Here is an 18,266-nt window from a genome sequence, read left to right as displayed (position 1 = left end):
AAATTTAGTAAATTTAATTAGATATTTTCTTATTATTACGTTTTGTGAATATAATTTATCATATGAACTTTTTCTGTACATTTTGGTGCGTTCTAATAACTTAGTAACATTGATATACAATTTTATAATATAATAGTCATTTGAGACATTCGACATTCGACATACAAAAAAAAAAATATGAGATTCTATATGGCTATATGCAAGTGAAAAGAATTAAAGTGTGACTTGAATTACTAGCATATCATGATGTGATTGTGTAGTTGATGACAAGAGAATATATGGAATAAATAATTGTTTGTACAATTAATTTAGACAAGTTTCAAAACGCATACATTGTATCAATATATCATATATTGTTTTTATATGTGATCATGACAATAAAATATTAGAATAATAGATATAAATATATATATTATACTAGAATTGATATTTCGAGTTATAGATAAATCTAATCATAAAATAAAAAAATTATATTAAATAGATAGGAATTTATCAAAATGAACATCAAAATCAACCAAAAAACATAATCATATTTTTTTAAGCAACTTTAAAAACAAAAATACTCATGAGTATTCATCTAGTGTATACAAAAGGCTACTACAGTAGTTATAATCATATTCAAACAAGTGACTGAAACATATAATAATAAACTCTCAAGACAAAGACTTTTTTTTTTTAATCTGCCAATACCTCCTCGGATAGGTCTCCTCTCAGCAATCTCCCAAGCTATGTGCCTACGAATTAGCTTCCTCAATCGCCATATCTCAAAATGCAAGTATCCTCAGCATGGCAGCTCTTACTACCTAAATAACAATAAGAGGCCAATCTTAGTTTCTATCACCAGTGAATCCATGACCACCGTTTCTCCCACTAGTACCCCTTTGCTGTTGGTATCCACCCTGCCTTTGCTGCCCCTGTCCCTTCTCTCTGTATCTTGGACCTTCTGTCTGAGAACTCTCTTTCGATTGTTCTCGACTACGTTCTCCATCATAAGTATGAGACCCAACAGGTTTGTATTCATAATGCAGATTTTGCTTCTGTCTATCTCTGTTTGAAGGTGGCCTCTGATGGTGATGGTGCATATTCTCTTGCGCCGGTAAACCCCAACCTCCTTGTGACTCCTGCCCTCTTCCAAACCGTCGACCCTGCCCTGTGTTCTTTTGGAACATACTATTCGGATTTTGCTCAACCTGGACCTCCTTATTGGTAGATCGGTTTTGCAACTGGGCTTGTGTATCAGCTGATGTCGTTTTTTGTTCTGTAGTAAACCCTTGATGCTCGTATCCAACAACATTTTTTTCCTGAGATCCATAAGGTTTGTCCCTTGTACTTTCACGACCACCATACTTACCTGTCCTATTAGCTGTATGCCACACATGATCTCCAGGGACACGACCTTCTTTTGAAGCAGCAGGCAAATCTGGTTGGCTAAACCCATGGCCAGAGTGCTGCGTATGAGCTTTATTGAAATCCCTCTTATTGCCTTTTTTAGGGTCACCATAGTTGCTTCCTCCATCCTTGTTGCTTCTTGAAGCATGCTGCCTGCCGTGCATGCTCATTCCTTGATCTTTTCCAACAGCACTGGATTCCATTTCTTCGGCAGCAGAGTAATGCGTTTCAGGAGTCATATACCAGCCATCGTTCCATCCATCCTTATTACATGTGGTTTGATCCTTGGCAGCAATTTGTTCGGTTTGCTTACTAGAGTGATAGTTCACTGTTCCTCGGATGGGCTGATTTGAGGTTACAAATTGTCCATCCTCCAAAGCTTTAGTAGGTGCTCCAGAACCTCTCTGGTGCCATGATGCATGTTCTCTACCATGCTTTCCCTGCCTACCATTCCCATGTCTTGACTTTGAAGGAGACCCAGATTTCCCTGCAGTTGAACCAGAAGGTTGGAGAATTCCTGTACCCTCACCTCCACGATTTTCTTTCTGGTTTACATTCTCCGACATATCTGGAGCAGAGGTTACTAGATTTTTACTGACGATTTGCTCAGCCATTTCCTTTACTATAGGCTTCGGTACATATCTTTCAATTTCCACTCTTTTGCTTTTAGAACTAGTCTGTCCTTGATGCTGACTTTTTGAAGAGGTGCCAAACTCAGGGACAGTAGTCTGACTCCCTCCACCAGTGGAAACATCAGCTTTTTGCTGTGGATGTACTGGAGCCCAAATAACAGCATTGTTGCCAGAAAATTTCTCTGCAGGCTTATTTACCAGTGAGTTTCTTTGAGTCCTACGCACATGTTGAGATTTCCAGTTGTTTTTAGCTCTGTTTTGAGACTCTTCATTAGTGAAGGAACTGATTTGTTCAGACGAATCACCAGACACTTTGATATCCAGGCTTGGAACTGAAACAGACCCCAACTCAATTTCAGCTGCCCTTGCCCTAGCAGTCTCAATTGACTCATCTCCCGATTTTGTTTCTTTTCCAACGGCAACTCTTGTAGTATTCATAGTTGCTGTCTCCTCAGCCTTGTGTTTTTTCTTACCATTCCTGTTATTTTTTCTTTTCGGGAAAGTTGACTCAGCTGAAACGGTTGACGTCGCTGGCATGTCTGAGTTATTGCTTGAGACACCTTCATTAACAACCTCAGGAGACGGGACAACATCAAACACCTCTGCAGTAGCAACAGAGCTCCCTGTCGGTTTTTTCTCAAATATAATATTTTGCTTCTGCTTATAACCCAAGCGCTTCTGTTTTGAGGCACCGCCATCACGTGGAAGATTATCCTGTTGGGAAGGGCCCACATTATTTGCATATTCTGTTGAAGTCCTCGTGTTTTGCGTTGTGTTTTTTCCTGATCCTCCAGTAGGTTCTACGGAATTTGTAGCATTAGATGAATGAGATCCAGGATCTGTTGGCATGTCAGCCGGAGAAGCATTAGATGCAGCTTCCATGTTCTTAACTGAACCCTCCTCATATATTTGGGAACGTCTATTTAACTCTTCTAGTTTTGCAAGAGCCTTAGCCCGCTGATCTCTCGCTCTTTCTTCCTCCTCTTTCTGCCTCTGTTGAGCACGCTGCCTGGCTAACTCTCTCATCGTAGAACGCTTTTAAGGGAACATGGCAAACACTCAGTCAAACCAAAAAAGGATGACTACAAACAAGAGATACATAAAAGTATAAATAACAACCAGAATCATATGAACTAGTTTATACCTGGTTATCCTTTGGGTCTGCTGATATTCCCGACCCAGGCCTCCTGATGGACTCGGTATCCAAAGAGTCATCGACATTAACCTCGCGAAAGCTTTCTGTGTTTGTAGCTAAAGTTGTATGGGAGGAGCCTGACATAACAGTTGTCTTCTGCCAAGCATCATTGCCTTCACTGTTCACTATTCGTTTGGTCTGCGGATCTGCTCTGCCTTGAGTCTGTTGAGTAGGTCTCCTGTAGGTACTAACATCAAAACTTTCCCGACATAAAGGATGGCATAACTGGCCGAAACACAATTGAAAAATGATAACTGACCTGAATATGCTAGTTCCACCCATAGCTGCGGGTTCAGCATTCTTGTTTGTGGCAGAATCACCTTGATTATAGTGTGATGAGTTCTTACTGTCACTTGCATGACCAGTTCGATGATTTCTGGCTGAAACTTTATTTGCAGAGTTCCCAGAATTGAGTGTACGTGGTTGGCTTTCCTGCTCATCTCTATTAACAACAGATGACGAATTTTGCCAACCATCATTAGTTCTAGTTTTTGCATTTAAGCCCTCGATTTTCTGAATCAAACTAGGATCTCCAGGGGCAGCAAGTTCTGCTTTGACTGGTTGTACTTCACCACTTGCGTCATTTCTGATTTCTCTCCTCTCGTTTCTTGAAGTTTGCATCTGTTGAGCTATCTTCTCTGCATTCGGGAGCCTATTTCCAAGAAATTCTTCCCGCTTTGCATTATCTTCCCCAAACCTCCCATCTTGGTGCTTTAGGAGAACCTTGTATGGCCTTTGTGTTTCTTGAGAATGTGATGACTCGTTCCGTTCCAAAGACACTGAACTTCCAGGCGTATCATATCCACCTTGACCAGAATGATTGTTATAAGCATGCGGACCAGTAGGCCTACCTGCAAAAGGTAGGTCTCTGTTGCTGGGACTGCCATACCCCATGGGAGGACCATAGTAGCCTTCGTGTGGCGCTGGACCAACATAAAACCCAGGCCTAGTCTGCATCCTTGGGTGGACATAAGAGTCAAGCATTGGAGGTCTGAACATTCTTTCATTATTAGCGTGATTACCCCTAGGACCAGCCCCATGTCCAGGAGCAGGTGGAACTTGCGTAGGATAAAATGGAAAAGGATCCATGTGAAAACCCCCAGGACCCATTGGGGCACCATACGGGTGGTTCCCTCCGTACCAGCCACCTCCTTGATGATTATTTACTGGAGGACCACGCCAAGCATCATACCGAGGAGGAAAATTAGCATTAGGATAAGATTGTGAACCACGTGAGTCCAATTGCCCTTCCTCTCTACAATGTCTAGGTGCATCTTCACTGTATGGTTGATTCTCTCTTCTCCAGGAATTGGCATCCCCAATCCGGTCATTAGCTTCTGCAAATAAAAGACAAGATATGGTCAAATATAGTGTCCGCGAGAACATCCACTAAAAAGATGTACGGGGAATAAAGCAGTAAGAAGAATTCACATGAACACCTGTGAGGGTAACATGGCCCTCTCATAAGAGATGATTATAAACATAAGTAACTCTCGAAATGAGATGCCAACATCTGTTGTATATCCCCAAAACATAGAAAAATAGGTTTGAAAGTAAGAACCTTCTGTGCAATCTACACCTTGCCCTTCCACAGATCTTCCAGACGAAGATGGAGGACGAGCGTGAGGTCCAGCATCTGCAAATTTGTAGTTTCTAAGAGCCATGTCTAACGTATCTCCTTCATATAAGCACATCACATTCTATCTAGGTAATCCTAAAATTCTCAGTGGCACATATTAGGAGGTCATCTAAGATCGAAAAAGTGGTCAACCAACAGCAAGCCAAAAAAAAAGGTCATTCCCGAAAGTTTTAACTTTGCTGAATATCCGTGTAGATAAACTTCTCAACAGAATTACATTTAGAAGTACCAACTTTCAAAATGAACCCGTCTGTGCTAACGTCACTCCCTTGAAGGCAAGGACGACGAGTATAAGATTGAATTGTGTACAAGTTGAAACAATTTTTTTTTCCTAGTTTACATGCTGATCGTACTTTTTGAAAAGAGCAAAGAGAACTATTCTTAAATCAAAGTACTGTAATGCATGGATGACACAATAATTTTTACTGTTAATAGATGGTACCTTGTGGCCTTGTACTCTTTTCAGAAGTGTCCTTTTCAGCACCAAGGGAAGGAAAATCTCCAGAAGTCAAAGAAAACCCATCATTCTTTGATGGAGCAACTCCCTGTAGAAAACAATGAGAAGTCTAAGAATGAAGATAAATTTCATGGTAGATAATGCAAAGGTGGGTAAATTGTACACAACTATTCTTCAAAAAAAACCTTGAAGATTGAAGTTTGCCAAATAATAATACAAAAACCCTTCCATCAAATTCTATTTGCCCAACCAGAACTCGAGACTTATTGGAGACCATGTGCCACTCAGTTGTCAGATTATCTTACGCACTACAAAGCATTTCTCTAAGAGAAATAAGTGCCCTATAATTTGACAAATTTAGCATCCTAATCTTGTTCCCATAGCAAACACGAATGATGTATCCAGCTATTAAAGTTCTATCTAGATTGAATATCAATCATTAATCCCAAAAAGTAATTACCATTCACAGTCCCAAAAACATAAGAACTTGCTGTGTGTTTGTTGTAACTAAGCACAAGTGAAGTAAGAGAAGAGTGACATGGAGCTTCACAGATGTAAGGATAAAAAAAGATGCTTAGCAGAGTCCCGATAAATATTAGAGACGACTTTAAAGGGAAGAACCATACCAACTTCTCTGGCGCCACATGTTGACCCCATGTTGCAGAAGTCTCTGACACGGGTTCAGCAAATCGGGATAACTGGGAACTTCCTGGTCTTGTGTCTGCACTATGTGGACGCTGTAGTGCAACTGATGGCTGATTAGATGGAAACACCCCAGATGCTGATGAAGGCCGCGAGTTCGAATCCCATGCAACAGAAGAAGAAGAGTCATGTGCTTTGTTACTATCGGCAGTTGAAGGTCGAGTGACACTTCCACCAGAAGAAGGTCGATTACTGAGGTGGCTTGGTGAACCAGGGCCACTTTCAGTTCGTGGTGACAAGGATGATGTCCCCCAAGCATTCAGTGATGATTTACTGCCCCAACTAAGTGTTCCCCTAAAATAGATGTCCAGAAGAAAATTAAACCATCTAAAATTTGAGGACGAAAAAGAATGAGGGAAATAGCATCTCAAACAGGTACAAACTTACTTTGGAACAATTTCTACATTTGGGTCAAGGCCTTGGTTCTCTAACCTTAAATTCAGAAGAGAAGTGTTCAGGGAACGAGATTATACATATATATGAAGTCTAAATGTGATCATGCGCTCATCAAATACCTTTGGCTTGGTAAGTTAATCGGTTTTGGAACAGCAACCTTTCCCAATATAGTCATGCCACTTCTTCTTGTAGTACCCCATCTGCTAATATCCAGCACATGTAATTTCTCATCATCACCACAGAGGATACAAAGCTCTTTAAGTGTAAATGAGCAAAGTATAAATGATTATACAATTTATTAAAAAAACGATCAGCTCTTTACATATGTTTTCTACACACATTTTACAACTTTCCCTTCTTTTAATCTAAATGGTGATGTTGGCATGTTGCAAATCAATAATAATGTTGAATAAAATTATTACAAATACATGGTGAATGTCTATCATGCAAGCAAGCTCTTTCAAAGAAAGAAAAACCACACCCTGAGTTTCCTTCTATACCCCAGGCACATATAGTGATTCTATATTTTAACAACAGTTGGAATATACAGCACAACGAAAACAAGTAATTCATATGAAGAAAAGGCCAAATCAAAAGAAAAATCATGCAAGTAACGTGCAAAGAGGCCAATATATAACCCATAATCCAGTATAAAAACATAGAAAAGTTCATGACAAAGATAAAGTTGAAAGAAGAGAAACCTTCGATCTCCTGTCGTGCTAGAGGTCATTATAAAAGCAGCTACACGATCCAATTACACCACTTGAAACCTGTAAGTCACATACAGAATCAGATTCACAAATGAAATTTGAAGCTCAAATCCCAAAGAATCAAACAAGACCGACACTGAAGAACTATTGCTATAACACTGCTACCGTGAAATGTGTTGCAGAATCAGACTGCCTATACAAATTCTCCAACATGAATTGAAATACTTTCTAAAATTCACCATCATAACAGAAAGACAATGTTCGACAATCAAATTGGTACAGAAACCTAAAAGTATGAAAGATCGTCAAACTGCGGAATCAAAAGAGGTTCCAGACTAAATGACCGCAATACTAAAAAAACAATTGACGTATTCCCAGAATGTTGACAATTTCGCAATCAACTTGCTAGAACAACAACAGCAACAAAAAAAGAGCTCTGAAACATACAAATGTCTCCAGAAATGTCAATCAAGCTCTACAAAAGGACCCAAATTACTTCAAAATGCGATAATTCTATAAACTCATCACTCGATTCCTCTGGAATACAAAGGGGAAAAAAAGGTAGAGAAGAAACTGACCAAAGGGGATTATAGAGAAAATCTGCTCTCTTTTTTTGAATAGAGAGGGGGGGTCCTCGCAAACCCTAGATATTAATTGTGAGAATCGAACGAAGAGGGTGCAGATCGGATGTGTTCCTGGGCGATGAGGGAAAAGGAAGAAGGGGAAGATGAAGGAGAAAAGGAAGGATCTGTGGGAGAAAGAAGAAAGTGATGATGATTGATGAAGATGAAGCTTATTACGACGACGTTCAACGGATTGGTTGAAAGAGGAGAAAGCGTCGAAGTTCAGGGCTGCACGGTTTTACTCAGCTTTTCCTCTCTCTCTTTTTTTTTTTCCTGTGAATTGTAAAATGAATGCCGATTAAAATAAAATAGAGCGAATAAAGGATCACCTATCTCCAAAAAACAAAAATATATATATAAATTAAAAGAGTAGTATTATTCATTAACATCATTTATATATTTACCTACCCATTTTAAAAGATAGCCATAGTTTGACAAAAAAAAAAAAAAAAAGGATAGCCATAAAAACAATACTTAACAAAATAGTTTCCTTTCTTTTACATTTTACGAATGTTAAAAATGGGGGAGAAATTGAATTATGTGGTAGGTTCACTTCTTCATTTTAAGGACATGTTTAGGGAAGTAAGACGATGGCAGGCATGATCAAATGAATAAGGTTTTTTGGGTAATGCTTATGTTTATCTTCCAAACCTCTCATGTTTCTTTGTGGAGTACACTCATTCTAAGGAAAGATCATATATTAATCCGGTGTTTTGTAATCGAGGGTTGGAAGTGTTCGTACATGCACTGTGTACATGGTGCTAGAGGATGATCTTGAGCGGATTTGAGCTCAACGCTAGCTTATTTTTTTTCAAATTTTAAAATTTTGTGTAAATTTTATATACAGAAGATTTTAGATAATGCATAGTTTGATTTTTATTAATTTATTACGAGTAGTCTTAGCATATTTTAAATTTTCGTGCTTTTCTCCAAATTGATACTTAAGAGTTAGAGAGAAAGCCAACAAACTTAAGAAAGTTAGAGAACGAGACACTTGAATGCTTACAAATGATGATCCCACCCCATTTTATACAACTTCACCTTTGATAGAATCATATTCAATAAACAGTAATGTATGAAAAGAAAACAAAAAAACAAATATACTTGAACAATGACCAAATATAATAAACCTCTTGGATCCAGCCCATATGATCTTTGCTAAACTCTTGAACAATTTGGGCCGTGGCAATATGTAGATTTTGGTCCATGGATCATTTATCTATTTTAATGTTACCCTTGCAGAGATTATTTTCTTCTCTTTGTTACTTTCACAATCAACACCCCAAAATATGTTATTACAACAATTTCACCCTAAATCGTTTTGTCCAAATGTGTAAATTACACTAAACATATATAGGGCAAAATATTACATAGTCAATATAATGAGCCTTAAGCTAATCTAATTAGATGTGAAAACAGAGAAGTGACGTAAATCTAGAAAATATTGTTACACATAAAGCATTCACCAGTCTTGTACTAGTAAACAGAGATCCTGAATAAATTCAGTGTCTCACTCGGTTCATGTACTGTCGTTTCCAAGGTCTGCCATTGACAAACCGAAAAGCTGAAACTCTTCACGCCAAAGCCAAAATACAATAACTTTTTCCCAATGGGAAATATCTTTTATCGTGGAGAGAAACAAACAAAGAGCTTCGACCTAATTACACATTCTTCTTTTTCAGTTTACATATAAAAAGCCTTCTAGCGATCCTTTCACTGTGGCCAATTTGTTCTGTGACCTTTTGATCCTCTGCCTGCAATTCTACAGGTATTTTGATAGGTAGTCTCAGTTTAGAATTTGTCTACTAGGATTAAAAATTCAATTTCTTAAAATCGTGATTGGTAATATTTATGAGTTAAGTACATGAGTTAGGTTCGTAATCCAATATAAACACATTGTTATACATACCTTTATCTCTTGAGATTCTTCAAGGGTTATTTTAATCTCTTACAAAAATCATAACTTCGAATATCAGCCAAAAAAAGGATCAGTCTCGTTGGACACCACTTGTTTGTTTCCTTTGTTTTTTTTAAAAGAGGTCTTTATCCAGCTATCCCACTCTGCTCTTCTTCTTTAAGCATTTTGCATTCTTGTTTCTTGGTTTTGTGTTTTAGTTTTGAGAGAAAATGGGACAGATTCCGAGGTTTCTTTCTTGGAGGAATATGTTGGTCCTCTCGTTGGCCATCAACTTCAGCTTGATTCTAAAGATTTTGAAGGGTGATAGAGAACGAGGAGATTCATGGGACAGAACAGCGTATGTTAGCATATGGCCCGTGGTATCCACCACGGCTTCAGAATCTTCTTCGTTGTCTTCAGCATCTTGCAACTATAGCAAGATTGAAGAAGACGATGATAGAATTATCAATCTCAAATTGTAAGTTTCTACTTACTCTCTTCCATGTGCTAGATTACAATTTTCTAAAGAAAGTTCTGTTCTTGTCACTATAGTGGAATTTTTGATTGCTTGTTTATTTTTTCTTGGTGTTCAGAATAATAAATGTGTATTAATGGCGTATCCTCTAGAATCTTTAGAGAAATTTCTCCCTTATCCTATACTTGATTATATAGCAAGGAATCTAAGATTATCCTTTAAGCACGCAAGTGAAGCTCCAAGCTTTTATGCAATAATCACCATTCGATTTTAAATGCAAACATTGAAAGAGGGATAAAATAGTCAATCTAAAGGTTTTGATTCTATTTTCCTAATGATCTTTCATTGACTTGCCTATATTTTCTAACAAGTTTTCTATAGTTCTGTCTTGGTTCTGCGTATGCTTGTTTTCCTTAACGTGCGCCGCTAGTTTGAATATTTGGTTCTGTTATTTACTTTGTTATGAGTCTTATGACTCATCAAACACACAAAAAAACTTTGCAAATTGATCATGGTGGTCCATTTGTTTTCTTTTTAGGGAATTTAGATATATTTGTCATAAATGTCAACTGTTAAGTATTAAAACTTAAATTGGAAATGGGCCATTCTTCTTGTTAATGAAAGTAAAGAAGAGAGTGACTTTTTTTTTTATAATAAGGATTTGGTATGTTAGAGGAAAGGATGGTAGTGAGTGATGTTTCTTTTTGGATGCTCGCAATTAATCTAGTGTAGTGATAGCCAATGGGTTTCAAGTTTGAAAAATTTAGGTTGAGGAGACACTTGGTACATCAGAATATAAAACTCTTTTGATTCTTTCCAATTCCATTGTCAAGTAAAAACTTTTAAATAGGGAATAGTAAAGAGAGCCCACATTGTGGTGACATGATTCTGAATACATAAATATTTCATGTCCTTTGAGGGAATCTAAAGGACTAGTCTGGTGATCTAGTACTTGACCATGTTTTTCACTGTTGCAGAAATAAGAAGGTGATGTTTTATGTTCTCCATTAAATAAAAGGACCCACTAATTCTTTACCTCTATGCTCAGCTCTCGTTGACTCAAAGATTAACTCCTGTCACACGGTAGAATGTATATATATGCTAATCTTGATGTGTATATCTCTATGCAGTGGTGATCCAACGGTGTATGAGAGATATTGGCAGGAAAATGGAGAGGTGACAACAATGGTGATACCTGGATGGCAATCTCTTAGCTATTTTTCAGATGAAAACAACCTCTGTTGGTTTCTTGAGCCAGAGCTTGCCAAAGAGATTGTGAGGGTGCATAAGGTTGTTGGGAATGCTGTAACGCAAGACCGCTTCATTGTTGTTGGCACTGGCTCAACACAATTGTATCAGGCTGCTCTCTATGCTCTCTCCCCACATGATGACTCCGGTCCCATTAATGTCGTGTCAGCCACACCCTATTATAGTGTGAGTCATATTTATAGCCATCTCAAAACTATCTGTATGTCTTGTTAGACACGCCATTTTGCTGGATACTAGTTTTTTTTTATAGTTATTTTAGCACATATATGTGTCAATCTAACATGTATAACCGGTTTGGTTGCAGACATACCCGTTGATTACAGACTGCCTCAAATCAGGTTTATATCGATGGGGTGGAGATGCAAAGACGTACAAAGAAGATGGTCCATACATTGAACTTGTTACATCTCCAAACAACCCTGATGGGTTCTTGAGAGAATCAGTAGTGAACAGTACTGAAGGTATATTGATCCATGATTTGGCTTACTATTGGCCACAGTATACACCGATAACATCACCAGCTGATCACGATGTTATGCTCTTCACTGCTTCAAAGAGCACTGGCCATGCAGGGATACGGATTGGGTAAGTACAATCTTTTGCTTTTGTGGGAGCAAAACAGAGAACAAGTCTCTTAAACGTTACATTCTTGTTCATTTAATTTGCAGATGGGCTTTGGTGAAAGACAGAGAGACGGCTAGGAAAATGATAGAGTACATTGAACTCAACACGATTGGGGTTTCAAAGGACTCACAGCTTAGAGTAGCCAAGGTTCTTAAGGTTGTGTCAGACAGTTGTGGGAATGTAACGGGCAAATCTTTCTTTGACCATAGTTATGATGCTATGTATGAGAGGTGGAAACTATTGAAACAAGCAGCAAAGGATACTAAACGTTTCAGTGTTCCTGATTTCGTCTCTCAACGTTGCAATTTCTTTGGCAGGGTCTTTGAGCCACAACCAGGTACGTATAAAGAAAAACAAAAGTAGAAATGATTGTAGAACCACTTCTTTTGTTTTTCATTTGGTTTGGTGTGTTTTGTGCAGCATTTGCATGGTTTAAGTGTGAAGAAGGGATAGTGGATTGTGAGAAGTTTCTTAGAGAGGAGAAGAAGATTCTAACTAAAAGTGGAAAGTACTTCGGAGATGAGCTAAGTAATGTGAGGATAAGCATGTTGGATAGAGATACTAACTTTAATATTTTCCTTCACAGGATTACATCTTCCTTTAATTCAACTTTGTAAGTGCATATGCATGTGATTATGATCGATTGTCATAACTTGCAACAAGTGTTTTGCTCCATAAATATTATTGGAAATTTGAATAATGTGAAGGATCAATCAAAGACCTATTCATCAAACCATCTCTGATGATATGAATGAGCAAACATTCATTCACTACGACACAACCGAGAGTTTGTTCAAGCGTTGTCAGCATTTTGGTCTGGAACTTTGTAATCTCGAAGGATCAGATCCAACATCTCATAGCTTTTTCAGTATTAAATTCCAGCCTTAGGTAATCCTTCAGAGTCATATCAACATTTTTGCTACGGAAGGATCATTGTCGCTACCTTCCATTTTACATTTGTGTCAGCTTTATTCACAGCACCGTTTTTTAGCCGCATCAACTTTCTTTCTTTGTATAATTCAGAAGAATGAAATCATCCAAAATCATTTATATTTCATAACAAAAATGTTTTAAAAAAGTTGAACATAAAAAAAAAAAAAAAAAATTCCAAAACACCAACTAAACTCTCAAAAATACCAAATTGTGAAAGTTTTCAAAATATAATCTCTTGTCACTCATTCATCATACTCTAAAAGTTTAACTTTCATGGTTTGTATGTGAAAAAATAAATTAAAACATTAAAATAAAGCTTTTAGAAACTAATATGTATCCACAATATACATATGGATGAGGACAATGGTGGATGTGCACAACCACACAAAAACCATTCACGTGATTGTATCTGCAAAATTCATCATCAACTTTCTCCTGACTACGCCACATCATATTTGTTTGTGGAACTATTCCATCGTCAAACGGCCGTTCGTCTTTTGTCTTTTTCCACAAATCTACTAGCTCCCTTCTCTATCAACTTGATCGTCTACATAACTCTACTTGTCTTTTTCCCTATTCACAAATTAGTCTTTTTCTTGAGATTAGTAATTATTTTGAGGCCAACTTGATCAGAATCTGAGTTTGAATTCCAATTATACCCATTCTTGAATCTTAATTGCATGTTATATTTGTTTCCAAACCTATTCATATCCTTACTCAAAACACCATGTTTGTTGTTTTCACTTTGTTTGATGCATAGCTCATAAAACATCAGCGACACAATTTCTTCACACAAAAAGATAAAAGGGTTTATAACCAAGATATAAGTTTCAAAACCTTCACCATAAGCAAGAAGCATAACAACTTCAACTTGTATACATTTTTTTCTAGTTTTGTACTAACTAGATATAGAGACACAAAAAGAGAGAAAACATGATTAAGAGTTGGAATTAATGATAAGTTGTAAATATATCTCACATAAAACGTGTTTGAATTCCATTTTAAGGATAAATGATAGTACTTCAGATCTTAAATGAATTTGTTGCAACTTGCACCATGATTTCTTTCAAACCAAAAAACAGGTCTAGACCGGGTGGTCCACAGATTTTTGGCTCACAGGAATATTCCTACATATAACACTACAACTGTACAACATACATATAGAGCAGTAGATAGTAAATTATACCGAATAAAAAAATCTAGTTACATTTCAAGTCACACGAACTGTTAGAACGGTTCATGTTAGGCTCAGCATATTTCTAAGTAATAAATTTTGAAATCGAAAAGGCTTTTCTAAGTATAGCCGGACTGAATTACTATATGAGTCGTGGACTTACCGGTCCGACGGTGAACAACTATTGGTTCCGAGAATGGTATTTCTGCGTTCAGAATTCTGTGAGTACGGATTAATAATATATTTATACTGTCAATTGTCAAAGAGCCGATTTCCGATTTAAGAAACTAATTTGTTTGATAATGAACACAAACAAGAAACCAAAATTAAGGCCGGATTTATACCCATGACACGTTATCTCTACGTCCAATGCTCTTGCCATTTGCTGTGATCCGTAAGTTCCCAAAGACACTTTTTCTTTCACCACAGTCCCACTTTTGATCTTTTTTTTTACAGTAAAGTCAGAACTCAGAAGTACCTTGAACAAAACCCTAAACGCACTTTTAATATTAATCACTCTCAAACCACCATTTAATTATTGTAAATCATATACTCCAATGGAACATACTTTTTTTACTGTACTTTTCATCAAACTCTAAAAAGGTTATGGCTTATGGGTGTTCTTTTTGGATGAAACTATCTATATATGAATATTATTCTAAAACAAACAAAAAAAAACGTAAAAAGTTGAGACTCCCTTTTATTAAGCGGCAGGGTTTGTTGACCACACTCTCATCATCTATCTCTTTCTTATCTTCACTGTTTTATCTTTTCTTTCGGATTAAATTAAATAATTTTTTCCTCCATAATTTATACTCTTAACTCTCATGAATTATTGGTCTCTCTATTATAGTTTTTTAAGTAACAATCTAATTGTAGTACGGATGTCTCTTGAGATGTTCAAGAATTAAGAAATAAAGAAAGAGGGATCGGAGAATGAATTTTGAGGATCAAGAAGAAGATATGGAGATGTCAGGTGTTAATCCCCCCTGCGGTTACGACTCTCTAAGCGGTGAGGGAGCCACATCTAGTGGTGGTGGAGGAGTAGGAAGGAGTAAAGGAGTTGGAGCGAAGATAAGGTATAGAGAGTGCTTGAAGAACCATGCTGTTAACATAGGTGGCCACGCCGTGGACGGTTGTTGCGAGTTTATGCCTTCCGGTGAAGATGGAACGCTCGACGCTCTTAAGTGTGCAGCTTGCGGCTGCCACCGCAACTTCCACCGCAAGGAAACCGAAAGCATCGGCGGTAGAGCCCACAGAGTTCCCACGTACTACAACCGCCCGCCGCAGCCGCATCAGCCGCCTGGATATCTTCATCTAACATCTCCCGCGGCGCCTTACAGGCCACCCGCGGCATCGGGGGACGAGGAGGATACATCAAATCCTAGCAGCAGCGGCGGGACCACGAAGAGGTTTAGAACGAAGTTCACGGCGGAACAGAAAGAGAAGATGTTAGCCTTTGCGGAGAGGTTGGGGTGGAGAATTCAGAAGCATGATGACGTGGCGGTTGAGCAGTTCTGTGCGGAGACTGGTGTTAGGAGACAAGTGCTTAAAATCTGGATGCATAACAACAAGAACTCTCTTGGTAAGAAACCCTAATTTTGCTCGAGACATGATTTAAAACACTAGAGGATCATAATTGTTTCTTTTTTTGGTATGACTCTTCTGTAACTACTTCTGCTTATTAGTTATGTTATTTTTTCCTGGACATACAGTTTCTTCTTCTAGTTAATAATCGTATCTGGTCGTTTCGGACAGTTTAGGAGACATTGTGATTAATCTTTATTAACTTTGGTTCGACTAGTTAATTCCATAAATTTACTGAGGATGCAATTGAATGATGAACCAAACTATCCAAATTTAAAGTACAGTGATTAAACCAACATTGGTAAACAATATAAAAGTATACTCTCTGTTATTTTCCTATATTAGTATTGCCATATACCTATGTTAATTAGATGATTATTAAAGATCCGTTGATCAAGATATGTAGCCTTGTAATTTGTGATAGTTACATATTGTTGACAAACAAATAAAATGATAAGGAGGATTAGAGCTAGGAATCAGCTATAGTCTACGTAAGTTATCTCTTATAGGGCGGTTAAAATGAACTAATCTAAGATTATCTGTAAAACTGAAGAAAAAGTTCAAAAAAGCAAGAAAATAAGATCTGGGACCGGTGAGCATGTGCAACAATGAGAAGCCATGGACGATTGTAGTCGTATAGGTGTCTAAGCATAACATGCCATTGCGGGATAATACACTCGTAATTAAAAACAACAAAACATGTTGTTTAAATAGGTAAATGTTTAAATAACATGTTATTTATTTGCTTATTACGCGTGTGATATCCATAAATAGCATATGATATACGAACTGACGCAAAACACACATATGAATAAAACAAAACGCAGTTAAGGAACATTTTTCTGTTGTAATATCCAAGTTTTGCAAGGGTCTCATTTGACCTATTTTTTCTAAATAAATTTTACATTAACTGAATATTTCCTTAGTTCATTAAACGTATTTTGATTTTGTTCAAAAAGACTTCGAACCGTTAAATCCGGATTTTATATATCATGTGAACAGAAGGAATTGAAATAATTAAACTAATGATGATTTCCGAAGGATGTCAGACGATAGATTTCCATCTTGATGAAGAAAATGACGAGAGAATTCACATTTGTCACATTCCTCTCGCTATCTTACCAAAACTCACCGCTTATCACATTAACTCTCTCCTCTCTTTTTTCTTCTTATATAAATGTGCTTTGCTTTTGTGTTGAGCTTGCTTTGAAACTTCTCACTCTTTTGTCTCTTTCACAGCACGACACAATCACACAACCCAATTATTAAATTAAGCATCAATTAATTAACGTAACGTTTTGATGTAAACATATCAAATGTAGAAAACATGGTGAAATGCTTAATTGCATAATATAAGCCACGTGTGTGAAAGTGTGTTTGGGGTTATTGGGCCGAATATTGATGGGCTTAACAAAACGAAAAAGCTTATCTCAAAATTTCTCCTTTCAATCAACAAACTTCCATGCATTTTCCTCTCGTCGATCTTCCTCTCGTCTGTTCGTGTTTCTAATACTTGTTGACTTGTTGTGAATTGTTTAACCGAGGATGTCTCGATTCGATTTGATTGATAAACCCTAGTTTCTTTCGCTCTAAGATTGGAGAAATGAAAATCTATTGTCGTTTTTAGGTTGCGGAATCATATATATTGAAAACCGCACACCCTAATTGTGAGAATCGATCTTTTTTATTAAATCAAGCTCGAATTCTAAATTTTGTTGATTTCATTCTAAGATTCGAGAAATGGAAATTTATTGTGGTTGCAAAACCTAGATTTTGATAATTGCACAGTCTACGAACCCTAATTTTAAGGAATCGGCCTTGTATAAGTTATTTTTTTTGTCTCCATGATCTTCTGAAAGCAATAAATATTGACGTTTAGGATTATGTTTTTTTATCTTCTTCAGATGGCTATCAAGTTTTCAAACGATACGAAGCGACTTCAGCTCATTAACAGCATTAGAGAAGCTCATGTTGGAGCTCACTCAAATCAAGCATGTCATTGATCTTCTCATTGATGTTTATGTTTGTGTCCCCTCTTTTTGGTCTTCGTATGAAAGCTATAAATCATCGTTTATTTAATGAAGCTGATTTGTTTGTTATTTAACTTCAATCTTGTAGAGAAGGCTAGCCTTAACACCCGAGCATATAAATGAAGAGTGATTATATATGTTGATATGCATTCCAATAAGGCTGTTTTTGATAGTTTGAGGAAGAATCCGATATTGCATTATGACGGAACAAGATTCTCTTACAAGGTAACTAAACATTTCATTCAAGGTAGATATGTTTCTCATTTTCTCTTTGAAAAAAAGTTTCACGTGTTTACAATTTTGCTTTGCCGCCATCACAGGCTACTTAACGATGTCAAGGACAAGAGACAGGTTCTTTCGTTGGTGGGTGAATACACTGATGGGATTGTGGTAGTTGTTCTCAAAGACGCTTAGCCGAATGTCATGGAGGATTTGAAGGTATGCATTGTTATAAACTTATAATTAATGAGAGAGACACAAAACAACAGTTTTGGAAATATAACTCCATATAAATATACTTTATTAATGTATCGC

General features: G+C 37.2%; 3 protein-coding genes and 1 pseudogene across 10 annotated transcripts; 3 read left to right on the top strand and 1 right to left on the bottom strand.

Moving 5' to 3' along the window:
- Positions 1-470: 470 nt before the first annotated feature.
- On the bottom strand, positions 471-8,071 carry MOS1 (modifier of snc1; the record flags this gene model as incomplete). Of its 5 annotated transcripts, none has more annotated exons than NM_001341692.1 (10): positions 471-3,056; positions 3,166-3,394; positions 3,476-4,553; positions 4,778-4,852; positions 5,298-5,400; positions 5,939-6,308; positions 6,402-6,446; positions 6,530-6,610; positions 7,112-7,180; positions 7,699-8,066. In NM_001341692.1, 9 exons carry the CDS (start codon positions 7,138-7,140, stop codon positions 828-830), a joined length of 4,239 nt encoding a protein of 1,412 aa, NP_001329061.1. The 5 variants fall into 5 exon arrangements, with proteins under 5 accessions (NP_001329061.1, NP_001329060.1, NP_001329062.1 ...); NM_001341691.1 differs by having other exon boundaries at positions 514-3,056; positions 6,530-6,613; positions 7,699-8,071; NM_118601.5 differs by having other exon boundaries at positions 514-3,056; positions 4,778-4,894; positions 6,530-6,613; positions 7,763-7,887.
- A 1,162-nt stretch (positions 8,072-9,233) lies between these two features.
- Positions 9,234-13,034, top strand: TAR2 (tryptophan aminotransferase related 2). Of its 2 annotated transcripts, NM_202879.2 has the most exons (6): positions 9,234-9,511; positions 9,859-10,118; positions 11,246-11,549; positions 11,689-11,969; positions 12,053-12,345; positions 12,429-13,034. In NM_202879.2, the coding sequence occupies exons 2-6, from the start codon at positions 9,871-9,873 to the stop codon at positions 12,623-12,625; spliced, it is 1,323 nt and encodes a 440-aa protein (NP_974608.1). In that variant the 5' UTR covers positions 9,234-9,511; positions 9,859-9,870; the 3' UTR covers positions 12,626-13,034. The 2 variants fall into 2 exon arrangements, with proteins under 2 accessions (NP_974608.1, NP_567706.1); NM_118600.2 differs by lacking the exon at positions 9,234-9,511 and having other exon boundaries at positions 9,570-10,118.
- A 1,695-nt stretch (positions 13,035-14,729) lies between these two features.
- Positions 14,730-17,653, top strand: HB22 (homeobox protein 22; the record flags this gene model as incomplete). Of its 2 annotated transcripts, NM_001341690.1 has the most annotated exons (2): positions 14,928-15,700; positions 17,607-17,653. In NM_001341690.1, the coding sequence occupies exons 1-2, from the start codon at positions 15,052-15,054 to the stop codon at positions 17,651-17,653; spliced, it is 696 nt and encodes a 231-aa protein (NP_001328716.1). In that variant the 5' UTR covers positions 14,928-15,051. The 2 variants fall into 2 exon arrangements, with proteins under 2 accessions (NP_194197.1, NP_001328716.1); NM_118599.2 differs by lacking the exon at positions 17,607-17,653 and having other exon boundaries at positions 14,730-16,013.
- On the top strand, positions 17,613-18,170 carry AT4G24652 (annotated as a pseudogene). The gene is made up of 3 exons: positions 17,613-17,718; positions 17,821-17,963; positions 18,060-18,170.
- Positions 18,171-18,266: the final 96 nt, after the last annotated feature.

The sequence above is a fragment of the Arabidopsis thaliana genome, chromosome 4, assembly GCF_000001735.4.
Source record: "Arabidopsis thaliana chromosome 4, partial sequence".
Taxonomy (NCBI): Eukaryota; Viridiplantae; Streptophyta; class Magnoliopsida; order Brassicales; family Brassicaceae; genus Arabidopsis; species Arabidopsis thaliana.
The sequence above is the reverse complement of the archived record's forward strand: the minus strand, read 5'-3'. Positions and strand labels throughout refer to the sequence as shown.

Bases quoted from the DNA above. Each gene is read 5' to 3' on its own strand.
- TAR2 (NM_202879.2), top strand. From the start codon at position 9,871: ATGGGACAGATTCCGAGGTTTCTTTCTTGGAGGAATATGTTGGTCCTC. The intron at 11,970-12,052 runs GTAAGTACAATC...TTTAATTTGCAG, and splicing joins CATGCAGGGATACGGATTGG to ATGGGCTTTGGTGAAAGACA. The intron at 12,346-12,428 runs GTACGTATAAAG...TGTTTTGTGCAG, and splicing joins GGTCTTTGAGCCACAACCAG to CATTTGCATGGTTTAAGTGT.